The following is a 15901-nucleotide window of genomic DNA, read 5'->3' as shown; positions in this document are numbered from 1 at the left end:
GAAAGCTCTTAATCACCTTCGGTAATTCAAACTTTAAGGAAAAAGTAATAGCCCACAAAAGTAATTGTACGTAAGAAATATCTGACGAGTTTCTGTTTGCATGTCGTATCAGATTGGGCCTCCCTGACGGTGAGGTGTTGCTTTCGAAGCGCCACCCCAGCTGCTCATTCAGCGGTCGGCCACGATGCGGCCGACCTAGACGAGTGGGTAACGCAACGGTTTGGATCCCACATGACGCGCCCTTCAGACGTGAGCAACAAGCTCCAGATCTACGGACAGTATCCAACTGCCCTTCAACCGTGGATCAATATTGGACGGCTGGGATCTGGAGGCGGGGTAATAGGAGTCTCTCTCACACTATTTCACGCTCACCGCTCTTATCGTAGGAGCCTACTTATATAAGTTGCTTCGCCTGACTTCTTTGTCTTTTGGCTTGGCCCGCGCGTCGGGGGTGTCGAGGAGGAATCTTTGTCCCTCCATCGGTGCTTCTGCGAGCCTATTTCTTCGGCGTGGAGGGCTCTATGGAAACGATGGTGCGAACAGCGGCATCTCTGCCAGGCTGTTTTTAGCGTGTAGTGGAGTGAGGTTGATGTCGATTCGGTTGTGATGGCCTGTGTCTTTTCGGATGCCTGGACGCGGTTACGTTTCTCCTTGTTGATGTAGTTCAGTGTTTTGGTGCGGTGCTGGTGGCGGCGAAGAGGCGTTGGTTAAGATGGAGCGGTTTCGTGGAGTTTTTCCTTTCTCTCAGCGGTTTTTGTTTTGGTTTTTTTTCTTGATGCAAGCGTGTTTCAGAATACCTTTGAGATGCTTGTTCATGCTACGGTGCGTTTGGCGTTCGGCGTGAGATGCATGCAGTTGTACCTTATTGGTAAGTTCTATTCTGTCTTCTATCGAAGATGAGCTTTTGAACCTTCTTGATGTTATGTTTTCCATTCTTGTGTCCTCGTTACATCTGTCTTCCTTCTTAGATCTCTAGGACTGTTCTGGTTTTCATCCAGTTCATATTTATTTATCCATTGATATGGAGCTTTATCTCCCAGGTACCAATCAAAGGCAGGCACAGTAACTTACCAGAAGATTATGCCCCACTCAAATAGTGACGGTTCCGCAATGACTTTGACGATATTTTGCGTCGAGGTCAAAGGCTTAAAGAGTTGACGGCCGCAGTCTAGCCATGGTTGAACTGAAAGTTGCCAGGCTGATTGGTGTGTCGCAAGACCTTACCCTTATGGGTGCGCTTACGGGGTGGGTCTACTCTTAATAAAATGATGTTTCGTGGGGTCGGGAGGTTTGATCCTCTCGCTGGTGTGTGTTGGTCGCGTATCATGTTTGTCTTGCTAACCTCTGGCATATGTTAATCTGGCCATGTCTCCTGTGAAACTGCTCTTTGGAGATGATTTTGGGAACATCATGGCATGAAGGAGTTGCCTAAGTGAGTCAACTTCCGTTCGTGAAGTTTTGCGCGTGTCTCCGAGATCGTGGATGTGGCGAGTACGTGTGATTCTTTGCTCATTCTGTGGACAAGCTCAGAGTTCAATCACCCGGATGACCCTAACCAATTTGTGTTTTCAATACTCACAATTCTGAAGGCAAATGAAGACCGGGTCAAATTTTAAGGCCAATTCAAACCCTCTGCCCGACGATATCGGTGTACCGCAACTCATGGCCGGAACTCACCATTCGATGCAACTTATGAATACGCACAGATAACTGTCTCCCTCCGAACCCAGTACCTCAACACAATCTCCTCCTCATTTGGCAATTGATGGTACATCGCAACGACCACTTACTGCTCAACAACCCTCATCTTCACTGAGGTAGAAGTGTCTTTGTAACTTCCTGCACCCTTTCTATACTTAACACTAAAGCGTCTAACGCAGACAAAGAATTGATTGGGTATCAACGTCCAGGTATATCTCTATATGCACAATCCTCATTTGCGACAATTCTTCATATCGTTTTATTAAGCATAAGATTCCTCCTGTATCTTTCAACATACCCTCATCATATCTGATCTGGTTTTCTACCATTATTCGTGTGGTCTTTTATCTGCCTTTGCATCTCGTTATCTAGGTTCGTATCTGAATTATCCTTTTCATCCTGTGTTTCTGCCAGTGTTTTCTACCAGTAATGTAGGTTTCAACTCTGACCTCATGTGCAGTCCCTATTCTATTCGCATGTCACGTTGAACAATTTTTAGTACCTTAAACTATCTGATTCATATCATGATAAGTGAAGCAGTACAATAGTCTCTAGTTGCATATACTTACAGTTTTATGAGATAGATGAAGCTATATGTTCAGGTTAGCTGTTACATGTACATGTTGAAGTATGTGGGATGTCTGTACAATTAGTTCAGAAAATACAGTTAGGAAGTTTGAAGGTTATTGCGATTGTATAGATGGGGAAGTTACTTCACGTGAGCTGGAGGCGGGTTTATACATTCTTGCCTCAAGCAAATGCGAATGATAATGCGCAGATCGGAATTTTGGTAGATGTGTACTGCTTCGAGGATCTATCCATTGCAGTCACCGACGTTCAAATGCCGTCGTGATATCGCGAGAGGGAGGTTATCATTGGCAATCATTTAAATTCTGGACATGGTTGACAGAAATTTTGACACTATCTCTGTACACTGTTTCTGTTCGCTCACATGTTGTATGTCTAACAGCATGTCACTTGTACAAGAACTGACATGCGTCCATTCAGTGAAAGAGTACCAAGTAGTTTTGAGACCTTAGCTCAATTTCATACACAGTGCATCCTAGATTCAAGTACAACAGACGTTAGAATTTCTTTTGCGCAGGTTCTGAAATGAAGAGAAATGACGATAAATGTTTCTTGTTTCATTATTTCCGTTTAACTGGTTGTAGAGTAAGTCGTCAGCGTTTTTTTATTTTCATGTCAGTCTTGTGCATGATGCAATCGACGTGTTGTAATGGCTATTTCACACTCTTGTCCTATTGTATTTATGTGCACAGGCTCATTTGATTCTGTCATGAATTTGAAGATTTAACTAATTTATTATTGTAGGATCGGTTTGATTTTATGTTCGCAGCATCTGCTCTGATTGGAGGTGAAAAATCTACATCCTTCACATAGACGAGACCTGTAACATGCAAATTGTAAGGAAATGGGCTATTTCCACCTGCAACATCCTTGTTGATAGGTAACACCAATTGCTTCATTCACGATGTGATTGGAAGGGTTCAACTCCCTTGGGCTGTATATGTTGAAGTTTCGATTTCGTAGAGCGGAGGCATTCTCAACCGTGACTTAAAGCCTCAAGAAGCTGAAGAATGTTAACTATTCGATATAAGTATCATTCAGACGTTAATTAGCATACAAGACGGTAATGTTACAAAAACAGATTATGCACATAGCAAACTTGCATCTAGTGCTGACTGAAAGTTATCCAGATTTAGCAAATCGCAGTGCTACGAAGAGGAAGAAGACTATACATATACCTTTCTACTTCATTGTTTAGAATCACCTGTTCTCGACACTGGTTCACCGATAGTCTAGTGCCGAAGATTGTGCAATATGAGTTGCTTGCTTGAATTAAACCTGGTTAAGGGATTGCTCAGTTTTCTGGACGGAAGAAAACATTTCGCGACATCGATCTTAAACTGCCTGATGATATGTATCACAACTTACCGTACACTTACCGTGGATGTTCTACTAGAGGGTATGGATTAGAATGTTTTCGTCTGTCATGTGGACATTACCGTAGAAGTTCTACTATTCTACTGTTTTAAGACAATTACAAGAATCCAACACAACAATTTGTGCATCGCATGTACATGTAACAGCACATGCGATGCTCAAAATGTTGTGTTGGATTCCAACTTCAAAGAATTTCAACTACAAAACTGCAAGAAATTATATAACGTCTTAACCACTGATAATTTCATTAATCTTTACTCATGAAAGTTTATTCTATATTCTAGAGTTTTTGCCTCGTCTAATTTCAATACCTTTCAGCACTAGTTATTATATTAATATTACATAACATTTTTATTTGTTTTCGTTTTCTTTAGATTTAAATGTAATAAGGAAGACTTAATAATTCAATATACTATCACACTGATTTAATTGTGTCTACACACAAACTCTTATTAAATCAATCACAGAAACTCATGATTGTTGATTATCAACTGACAAATTAAGCCGAAAGGAAAAAAATCGTTGGAACTGATCCCAGCAGGGAAGGTGATATACCGGGACCGGCATCTTAGTGCCGCTCTCCGGTGGGAGCAATTTCCACCTCTAAAAGCCACTGCAAATCTGTGCAAACGGTTTCTGGGGGGGAGGGTTTTTGCCCCTTCCTTTTGGTTGCAGTGGCATCATCAATGGCGCAATTTCATCGAAAGCATCACTCATAGAGCTGTGTCCACCTCCATCTGTTGCAGGGATAGAGCGCTCATTCAAACCCTAGCTCTCAGCGTGGGCACCATAGATTGCAAAATGGTACAATGAGTGTCGATTCTGTTTCAACCGTCTTCCGGCAACGACTCTTTCTCCGAGATGATAGCAAAGATCTCACAGGCGACAAAGAAAAAATCAGGCAGAAAGGCAAAATTTATATGAACCGAAAATGGGTTGATGGGAGTGTTTAGATTCCTATAGTATATCTTCGAAGAAAGCCCATAGCGATGAGAACCCGTTTTCACAGTCGTGGACACACCGATCGGTTTTCTGAGGGTCGCTGGCCTTGTTTTAAGTTTTTTCACTTCCCAGAATCTGCGTTTTGAGATACTGTTCCGTGTCCAGGTACATTGAGCTTCCATCACCCCGAGTCTTCAAACCCAGCGTCTTCGAATTCCAGCATAAGGTTCGAGTTTTTACGAGCGCTGGAACCGTTTCGTGGGAATTAGTGGGTTTGGTGGGAGGGGAATCTGTCTCTTCTACGTATTGTTCGCGATTTCACCCCTCCCTGTTTGGTGTTTTTGCATTCTCCGCTTATTTTTATGGCGGAATTTGGAGTTCGTTTTGTCGTGGTAGCTTCTGGGGTGAGCTGAATCGCGGGGCGGCGGGTGGCAGGGGCGTGTGTGAGAGGATTGGGAAGTGGGTTTGGTTTGATTGGTGAAGTGGGGTAGAGATGGGGTTGGATAAGGATGGCATCAGCAATATTGCAAAGGAGAGGATCGCCTCTTCGTTAGTGGAGGACACCAAGGACTTGGCTGCGGAGTTGTGCAAGCATTTCTACAACCAGGGGTGGGTGTCGGGCACAGGAGGAAGCATTACATTGAAGGTGCTTGAGTCCGATGTCGATGTGCAGGAGCGACTTATTGTCATGGCGCCCTCTGGTGAGATAGCTGTCCTTACATGAGTTAGTCGTTATATCACTTGCCAATTTCCTCGCATTACATTGCCGATGATTCTTCACACACACTCCCTTCTAGTTAGTCCTCCGTGCCATGCTACTGTGGGCATAGTAAGCAGCGCAGGGTTCTTGTGAGATTCCCACATAATTCTTAATTGGAGTGATGTGAGGAGTGGGTTCAGTTTTCATATCCTCTAGTCTAGATTCTCTGTCACAAATTACACATACCTCTGAGTTGAATTAAACGAAGATGGAATCATTTTATGCTTTAGTGGATTGTTGCTTCAAATTCGTTTGGTCCAATTCGATCAGCATGTATCCAAAATGATTGAACATGACGTGATGAAAATATCTTTCGTCTTCACATGTGTTCCTTGACATCGGCGATTAAATGCATTCTTCTTGACAAGGCAACGAATCTCGAAAACTTGGTGTTGCACAGGTGTGCAGAAGGAAAGGATGTTGCCCGTAGACATGTATGTGCTTAGTTCAGATGGCACTGTACTGTCAGCACCTCCTGCTAAGGGTGCACCACACAAACCTCCCAAGTGTTCAGAGTGCTGCCCTCTCTTCCTCAAGGTCGTACCTCCCTCCAATATGCGGAATCAGAGCTTCTTAGGTTCTTGCTGTGAGTGTTTGCATGGATTGAATTTGAAGCCGTAGCAATTAAGACTTTGTGGGTTCTTTCTCTGTGTGCAGGCTTACAAAATGCGAAATGCTGGGGCAGTTATTCATAGTCATGGTTTAGAGTCTTGCCTTGCCACTATGATCAATCCCACGGCCAAAGAGTTTCGGGTGTGTTTTGTATATCTCGCCTTCAGAATCTCCCTATTCCCATCTTGATTCGCAATTTCTGCAGTGATTCATGGCTTGAAGTTACTGAAGTGGATTGGATGGTTGGGTTATGAGATGGTTTTTTACGATACATCGTTCTCGTTTTTAACACGATACCTGCTCGTGAGGAATATTGCGGCTAGATGTACCTATGTGATGTTATTCTTGGACCTCTAATTGGCTATTATCCTATTTAGGGTTTTAAGCATAAATCAAAATTTTGGGTTACAGATTACACACATGGAAATGATCAAGGGCATTGCTGGGCACGGATACTATGACGAACTTGTTGTTCCTATTATTGAGAACTCAGCCCGTGAATATGAGCTCACCGATGCTCTAGCAGCGGCTGTAAGTCCTTAAACCCAACATTTCCAGCTTGTGTTTTGTTTTCCCTGGGATCGAATTTTTTCTATTGGTGATGTTTGTGGATCCAACATTTACAATAGTACTAGTAATCTTCAGAGTTTGAATGCTAGTGTATTAATATGGATATTATGCATGCTTTTCTTGTATTGTTCTTACAGTCCCGACGGATAATCCTTCTTCCAAGGAGATGGTTGATTTTCACTTGAAAACAGTAGTGTTCTTCTTAGCTAATCAGTTATTTAGATTCTCTAATTGTGTGTTATGCCTCAGATGGAAGCGTATCCTAAGGCAACTGCTGTCCTCGTGAGGAACCACGGCATATATATCTGGGGTGATTCTTGGATCAGCGCGAAAACCCAGGTGCCATGAAGAATTTGGTCCCATTATGGTTTATTTTTGAATTGAAACATAAGGTGTTTGATTACTTCTAAGATTGCCTATCAATAGTAGAAGGATTTGGATAGCTAAAGATGTGAATGCGATATTGCTTTCTTAGGGGATACAATTTAAGTAACAAGTTCGTCATAGATAACGTTATCTGTCAGGAATACAATTTAAGTAGAAACGTTTATCCATTTGTGGAAGTAAAACCATTTACACTGTGGTGGGTGTGAAGGCCGAGTGCTACCACTATCTTTTCAATGCCGCTTTGAAGCTTCACCAACTGGGTCTTGATCCAGCAGATGCTAAACATGGCCCTCTTACAAGACCACAGACTCTTCCTGATTTTGCAAACAAGAGAGCTACTTCAAAGGTGATTCATGTAACATTTGGGTTTCTATTAGCATACTTCTGTGAGTTGGTGGAAATGAATTTATATTTTAAGATAATGTCTATGTTCTGTACTTGCTGTATTGCTTGTCTTGATGATTTTCTCCTGCTACTTGAGAGCTGGATGGTTGGATTTAAACTGTTTCTCAAAGTCTTCTAAACTTTCGCATGTTTAATGGAACCAATATGCAGAACGTGTTTGTTCTGGATATCGAGGGCACTACAACACCTATCTCGTTCGTGACCGAAGTGTTATTTCCGTATGCTAGAGAAAATGTTTCAAGTTTCTTTAAATCCACTTACAACAGTCCTGAAACTCTTAACGACATTCGATTGCTTCGTGACCAGGTTTAGTGATCATTTTCTCATTACACCATGCGTATGTTTCTTGTTTAGAAACTGTCTCTAAAAACTCACATTCTGACTCTCTATTTTCTCATCGAAGGTGCACGAGGATTTAAGAAACAATGTGCCTGGAGCCACAGAAATACCCGTTGAGAGTGCAGGCATAGATGCTGTTGTTGCAGCCATTGAGAAGAACGTGCAGGCAATGATTAAAGCTGACCGAAAAGTAACTGCTCTGAAGGAACTACAGGTGTGGGTTTAGGGTTTTCGCTTCAAAGTATCATTTATGAACGCTTCTAGTCTTTGTTGTGCTCGGGGTAGCGCTCCTGGTGGCAATCAGATCTGGTTAACTCATTAGTTGTATTAATGCTGCAGGGCCACATTTGGAGAATTGGGTATGAAAATGGCGAGTTGAAAGGTTCGGTCTTTGAGGATGTCCCTGAGGCACTAGCAAAGTGGGATGCAAGGGGTATCAAAACATACATATACTCTAGTGGCAGCCGAGAAGCTCAAAAGCTCATTTTTGGAAACACTAACTTTGGTGACCTTCGGGTATACTTGTCTGGATTCTTTGACACGACTATTGGGTATGTTCAACCTTGGAACTTTAGCAACAGCTCTCCCTTGGGTGCCTTCTGATTCCTGTTCATTGGCTGATGTGTGGTTTCGTTTTTCGTTTTCCTCCCAATCATCCAGACCTGGGAACTCACAATCTCCTTGTGTGGCTAATGAAATAGTTTAAGGATAGGAACAATTCTGTGTATTCAGATCTGGGTGGTTTTGTAGCTCTCTAAATTATTTTTATTTGTATTTCGCAGACACAAGAGAGAGGCAAGAAGCTACAAAGAAATTTTCCTTACACTTGGAGTTGATCACCCTAGTTGTATAACATTTGCTACCGATGTGCTTGCTGAAGCCGTTGCTGCCAAGGAAGCAGGTTCATTTCCATATCCTCCGATAATTCAACTCCGTGATCCTTGTCGCATTTTCTGCGATGCAAAAGTAGAAAATACATTGAATTCCAACTTCTCTTTGTTATTTGGTCCAACGGGTTCGACATCCCCTTTTTCGTTCATCACATTAACGTCAACCCGTTTTGCTGTTTCAGGTCTGCAAGCGGTACTCTTGCTGCGTCCTGGAAATGCGCCATTGCCTTCAGATCATGGCTTCCGGACAGCCAAGTCTCTCCTTGAACTGTGAGATAAGATGCTTACTTGCAGTGGCGATCATGCAACAGCTTGAAATGTAGCGGTTTGTTTACAGTTTCAAGCTGTAACTGAGTGTCAAGGTTGCAGTATTGTAGATGAAGTGCTTCCGTTATCAATTGTATTTCACTTGAAAGATGTACTTGAGATTTTGGAATCTCTTTTAGGAATCCCCAGTGACAAGTTTGTTATTGTTTACATGAAAATCCACAATACACTACAAAGAGGTGCATCGAATTAAGATTGATCTTGGACTTCTTGAAAAATTTAAATCAAATTCTTGATCCTTGAAATAATCGGCCTAATGAATTGATTAAAAGACTAGCAGCAAAGGTCAAAGGTTTTTTGAAGGCAGGCAAATTAGAGTGGAAAATAGCGAAGATATTGTAGATGAGTACAATGTTATTGCAATTGAAACATAGCAGCAAAAGTAAACAAATTCAAGAGAAAATAATGCCAAATATGTGTATGTATATACTAGTGGAAACCAGGGCCATTGGCCACAAAAAAAATTGTAAAGGTTCAATTTGTGGCTGCTTTAGTCAAAAATTGACCACTCCTAAAGAAGCCGTGTTGAAGCCCTGTTAAAGCTTAATTCCAAAGAAGGATTATTTCAAATATAGAAGTACATAGATTTTAAACCCATTTTTAGCAATTACTTTAATAAATCAAAAAAATAAATCTTATTAAACTTACCAATAATCAATATTGAGTATTGGGACATTTATATTTAATTCAATTTAAGTAGATCAACAAAGTGTGCATTAACAAAAATAAATTGTAGTTTATGTATTATTAATGAGATATATGCAAAAATATCATTATGTATATGTGTATATAAACTGTCATCTTGCATAATGCATACTCAGAAGTTATTCTTTATTTTACGATTTTGCATATTAATCCATCGAAATGACTTTCTTTCTATTCATAAGTTTAATCATTGACTTGAATCATTGACTTGAATTCTTCACCTAAATATTATCTTTGAATCCATGCCCTTGTATGTCATTCACTCAAGAAACTTTGAGGAATTTAAAATCTCACTGTAAATCCAAACTTAAAGAAAACATAAACCTCAAAAAAAAAAAATTCTAAAACAGAATTGAAACAAAAATATTAAAAAAACTGTACAACATGTGCAATTAATGTAGGATTTACACATGTTCTAAGAAAACAATAAAATAGATCTTAATGCAGTCGTACACCCTAAACGGTCTTTTGCTCTAAAACATTTATTGGCAAGAACCTAATATCCATATATATTTACATGTGCATATAAACATATAGTTATACGATGTGTTCCAAAGGCACAAACGATCATTATCTGCTTTCAAGACAGGTGATTTCTCATGCGATGGTCACAGCAACACCGAAACGGTGTCGAAGTTCATCAAAATACTACGTAATTGCAATGCAATTTAGAGCTTTGGATGCTACACATGTTCATAGCTCATGCTCCCACATGCAAAACCCAGTAGAAGGATGAGTGATCCGCCAGAACCACGCTGATGGACCTTTTCTGGTTTCCTATGTTGCCGCAACTAAATTGTGGCGAAATCTTGAGCAGAAACGGTCACTCTCATACTGATGCAGCTCACCGAACCAGCAGTCTGCACCTCCACAGTGCGTCGGAGACCATCTGGGGCGACGTGGGTTATCCGAGATCTACGTGCACGGTCACAAAATCCTCGTTGTAACGACCTGGTGAAATTCCATCTGCCTCTAAGTGGCGCTCCGGACCACGGAAGACGTGGAGCATCACCGCATTGTCACCAAGTCAATCGGAGGCATAATTTTGCAGGAATTAAATGGCCATCGACTCCAAACATCGCTGTAACTCATAAGCTTGATCTCTACTCGTCCCTCCTAATTGCTTCGACATCGGACATCGGACAACCCGCGTGCCTCACTCACTCCAAATACTTGCACATCTTATGTGAAAACCACCCACAATCCCGCAGCCTACATTGCAGTCCCTGGAGTTGGTTTGTTTGAAATTGTGAAAGAATCAGTAATGCGCAAGAATTCTTTGCATCAGAATCGTAATTACCTGCTCCCTCATTCAAGGGTATGCTTCCCATGACTTGATGACCCTCCTCTCGAAGTCTGCTTCCGTGTGAGTGGACCCTTTGAAACGTAGTTCTGTAACTGCCAATCCCACACTCACGTTGGCCCAGCTTCCCACAACGGCTGGCATCTCAAGGTTTTGGGCATTTCCATGACCAACAGCTTCATTCACACTATTGAATTATCAGCTTCAGGGGAGTGCTCATGTTTCACATGTTTCAGAGTTAGGACTACTGTGAGTTATTTTGAATTTGTGAACCAGAGAGTGTTGTGTCGCTTAAAGCTTATTCCAGCACAAAGAACCAGAGACTAAGCACACATTGATTCCTGTCTGTATAATGTAGCTGGTCATCAAAAAGGTCAGTGATCATTGTGAGGAGCTCAACCGTCTTCAATTTAATACTTCAGCAGCTGAACTGAACCATTGCCATTTTCACCATTTCTGATATTGTAACGGGCCTGCATCGTAACGGGCCTGCATGTATAATAGCCATTTTGAAGCCAATCTGCCGTAGCAGTTCACAATTTGGCTTGTGGAAGAAGGCAACCTGGTCCATCCTAGCACCAAGTTATTTAATAATGCTGGATTCAATAGCACATGGTGTGTCTCAAGCAACAATCTCCTCACAAAGAGTAACATCATAATTGTCGTTCTCACGCAAGTTTTTAGAGTTGAGAAGGCATCCACTACTTGTGTCAAATGTAGCAAATCAGAGCAAAAATGTCTTCATAGAGAGTGAGAAAGATCCCAATCCAATTTAACGAATTCTATTGATATACATGAGATGTTCAAACGATCACAATAACTACAGATCCTAAACAAATTTATGTGAAGATAAGAAGAAAAAATTCTACTTAATCCTGAAAGATTCATGTGCAACGAAGAAAGACCTCATTCCATAGTAACAAACAAACTGGAAAAAATTGTAGTCAAATAAGAGGTCCACCAGATAAACATGATGTGATAAACATACCCCCGTTTTTCTACATCCCATTCAGCTACTACCACAGAAGAAGATACTCATAAATAAGTCTCAACTTTGTTCTTACAACATTATAATACAAATACTCTCTACTTGGTCTGACTCCCGTGGATTCCCATGCTTCTCCTCCCACACATTCATGCTATTGTTGTTGACTAACTCAAAGAGAATTAATAGTTAACAAAGTTAAGGGCCCTATGAATTGCTGCATAGAAACTACTTTTGTTTCATTTTTGATAAAAACAATAAGACATGCAACAAATTAAAATGTCATTTTGTCTCTTCTTGTTTATCCTCCTAAGCTATTATATATATATATATATATATATATATATATATAAAACACTCTCTAAATAAAATATTTTTAATGATTGGAATTTTTATTTGAAGAAATTTTATAAAAAAAGAAAAAAAAAACTTGGAAATATTGCCATAGAAAATACTTCAAACTTTGGTATATCTATTTAAACATAATTTAGATTAAAAAAAAACAAAAAAAAAAAAAACATATATATATATATATATATATATATATATCTTTGCATTTTCATATACTATACAATACAATAGAATTTAATTTATGTAACTTGCTTCTAAAAATTTTATGGTATTTATAATGTGGTGACAACATGTTTACAATTTGTTTACACTAATTATTATACCTCTCTTACTTTGACTCCAATCTAAGTTGCATTTGCACTTGCAAGGTCACATTTACACTCCTCTCTTTCATAGCCGTTCTATTGCAGCACCCATATACAAAGCTTTAAATTGAGTTAAATGTGGATATAACTCCTCCAACTTACAAGTAATATTTGTTAATGAACTTTTCAAATATCACTTGAAAAATGAAACTTCAATAAAGGCATCAACTACATTTTTGTGGAAATATTTCTCTAAAAACTAACTAGTATTTAAATGCTAGCAAATATTATACTTTGATTCACAAATCTAGGCATTATGCTAAAGACTAATGATAATATATATATATATATATATATAGTAGAAGTAGTTTGAAATATGCAAAGTAATTATTGATTATTTATTTTAATTTTTAATTTTTAATTATATATATATATATTTATTTATTTAAATATACTTATTGAGTCAATACTAATTTTTTTATAGCATATTTTTTGATAATTTTTTTTAATATATAAATTATTATACAATAAAAATAATTAAACTAAATTAAATCTAATTATAAAAATCTAAGAAACTAAAAAATAGTTTTTATATTAATAGTAATGATAATAATAATATCATTATTCTAAGCATTTAGAATCTATCTAAATATTTTTTTTATATATCTTACTAGAAGGTGTAGATGGAAATAGATTTTTTATCACAATAAAGAATTATTTTATATTTGGTAGTTTAAAAAAGTATTTTTTAGTGAAAACTTACATATTTATAGTTTAAGATTATTACTTCATAAGTATGTTGATTTAATGTGTATAATTCAACAATTTATTTGGTTATTTTAGGACCAAAATAATACAATAATATTTTTATAAGTATAAGATCTAATAAATAAGATATTATTGTATTTGGATATAATTAGATATAACATTTAAGGATATAATAAGAATAGAAAATTATAAAAATTTAAGTGAAAAGTCCAAATATGGACAAGCCATCATATATTCTAGAGGCAAGAAAAAAATCATTATAAAGATGCTACACATATGCATAAGAAAATAAAATAGCAATAAAGTATAATTATATTTATTCTAATCAAGATTTGAAAACAAATATGTAAAGCAAAAAAACCGATTTTCCAAAGAGCACTTTTGAAGAACTACTTCTATCTAGATATTTTACTTACATTGGATTAATTTTCAAGTTTTAAATAAAGTTATCAAAGTAGACAAAAACATTTATAATAGCACAAACTAAATAAATAACATTTTTAGTAATTAAAATATCTAAAAAAAATTAACAAATAAAATTACTTCATATTGGTAGAATGTTTATTTTATAAAGTGTTAAAATAAAGATACTTTTTGAGAATATAATCTTCTATTAAAAAATAAATTTTTATTTTGTTTTGATTATGCACTACTACTATTTACCTTATTTTGTAAGAATATAGTGATCTTTAATTGTTTGAAAAAATACCATGATTTTTTTATCTTCAATTAGAAAAATCTAATGTGCTTTATAAAATGTATATGTACATATGTATATGGTTGAAAATAGAATTTAGACATTACAACTTAAAATAAGCATATTAGTATACATGTTAAAAACATTAATGTAATTAATCTTACTTTTTGAAAATTATTTATACATAAGTATAAGAAAAATACATACATTGCAAACATTTTTTTTTCTTTATCGAACAAGTTTTTCACTTATCAAGACCAGTTGAAGGAGCACATACTTTTGTGCATGTATGCAATCAAATTTTAATGTAAAGTCCTTTCTTATTGTTTAAACTCATTCGGATTAAAGGTTTGTTTTTCCTATGCACGTCAACCTGAAAATCTTTACCAGATTCAAAACCCAGAAATTCTTGATTACGTTTCTAATTTTAAAATTTTAAAATTTTGTGGCAAACTCCCAGATTTCAAACGAGAAAAGAAAAGTTCATCATCCATTAACCCACAAACTCCATTCAATTCACAATAAATGTGCTGATACAATACCGCACGCTCATTACTAAAGAATCAAATCACCGAACATACATTCAAAACAAAAGAAAATTTGATCACCACAAGTATAAAAAAACTACAAAAATCAGAACCTAAAACACACAAACAAAAATAGAGTTCCCGTGAGCACACATCGAAAAATCATGTACGAACAGAAAGCAACCACACTATAACATCACCCACCCACCCTTGAACAGCTAGCGAGAGGTCGATTCCCGCGCGATCCGCCACCTCAGCTCTCGCCACAGCTGAAATCCAGACCCGAGCCCAACTTCTAGCCGCGCCGTCGACTAGCACACAATAGCAAAACCTGCAAGCGCACTCCGAAGCGCACTCGGCATTGGTGTAAATGTCACAGCAGCGGGGATTCATCGTGCGCGGTCGCAGTGTGCGACCCGTAGAGCACCAGCAGCAGCAGTAGACGACGACGACGCATCTGACTCACTCACTGAACTCACTCACTGTAGCTCGTCGTCGCTGGCTGTTACTGACCTCGTGATCGGGTCTGGGTCTCTCCATCGATCGACGCCATTCAAACTCGGCAACTGGGGACTGACAACTCGATTGACGATATTACTGTTTTCTCATTGTGTAAAAGTTTGCTGTGGTCGGATGGGGTACGTCATCGGTGGGGTCACACCGTGATGGCCATGATCATGGCAACAGAGGAAACGAATAAAAATAAAACAATAATACTAGCAACAACAACAACAACAACAGCAACGAAGTAAAACAAAGCAAAGGAAAAAGTTCCACACCACCGACCTTTCACACGGTTATAGGATCCCGGCGCGGCGACCGACTCTCTCCCATTTCTCCTGGTCGGTACTTAATGATTCCCTCCACGTGGCACACTCTTCTAATTTACCCCACCCACAGAATGCCACGTGGCGAAGACCTTATTTCTAAAGTTTATTATTAGTATTTATTTATACTATTAATATGTGGTACGGTATGCAAAAATCAACAATGGATTTGGATGCAATTGATTGGAGGACTCGTTCATTGTCTATATTTGGAGTGCAAAATTAGTGCCAGTTGTGGGGGTATGGATTTCGTGACAGCTTGGTATTGCAGGAAATATTAATGAGAAAGTTGAAATATCTATATATAGTATGTGAGAATAGGAATCGGGAAAAGTTGTTCACTTTTTTGCGGTTTTTATTGAGGGGTTTGTGTTTGTTTTGCTATGATGTTTTGAACTTGGATGGATTGGATTGTGGGGTGTATCTTCTAATGTTATAATTTGGCTTTTTGGGTAGAAAAAGTACACATCAAATGTGTTGCAATTTATTTTATTTCATAGGTTTGAATAATTAGGATGAGCATGAAGAAAAGAAT

The 15901-nt window shown here is 38.3% G+C and overlaps 1 protein-coding gene and 1 long non-coding RNA gene across 4 annotated transcripts; both read left to right on the top strand.

The window, feature by feature from the left end:
- Positions 1-435: 435 nt before the first annotated feature.
- Positions 436-2852, top strand: LOC112280587 (uncharacterized). Its single transcript, XR_002969353.3, has 3 exons — positions 436-868; positions 1041-1817; positions 2480-2852. It is a non-coding gene; the product is annotated as an uncharacterized LOC112280587 (long non-coding RNA).
- A 206-nt stretch (positions 2853-3058) lies between these two features.
- On the top strand, positions 3059-9020 carry LOC112280586 (putative bifunctional methylthioribulose-1-phosphate dehydratase/enolase-phosphatase E1). 3 transcript variants are annotated; one of them, XM_090248552.1, is made up of 13 exons: positions 3059-3169; positions 4774-4834; positions 5044-5309; positions 5769-5905; positions 6026-6121; positions 6392-6511; positions 6800-6889; positions 7146-7283; positions 7493-7648; positions 7746-7895; positions 8021-8232; positions 8464-8582; positions 8754-9020. In XM_090248552.1, the coding sequence occupies exons 3-13, from the start codon at positions 5102-5104 to the stop codon at positions 8843-8845; spliced, it is 1518 nt and encodes a 505-aa protein (XP_090104678.1). In that variant the 5' UTR covers positions 3059-3169; positions 4774-4834; positions 5044-5101; the 3' UTR covers positions 8846-9020. The 3 variants fall into 3 exon arrangements, with proteins under 3 accessions (XP_090104678.1, XP_090104677.1, XP_024371996.1); XM_090248551.1 differs by lacking the exons at positions 3059-3169; positions 4774-4834 and adding an exon at positions 4346-4773; XM_024516228.3 differs by lacking the exon at positions 3059-3169 and having other exon boundaries at positions 4362-4834.
- Positions 9021-15901: the final 6881 nt, after the last annotated feature.

This window comes from Physcomitrium patens, chromosome 3, assembly GCF_059467195.1.
Source record: "Physcomitrium patens ecotype Gransden chromosome 3, ASM5946719v1, whole genome shotgun sequence".
NCBI lineage: Eukaryota > Viridiplantae > Streptophyta > Bryopsida > Funariales > Funariaceae > Physcomitrium > Physcomitrium patens.
This window is presented reverse-complemented; position numbering and strand designations above follow the sequence as displayed.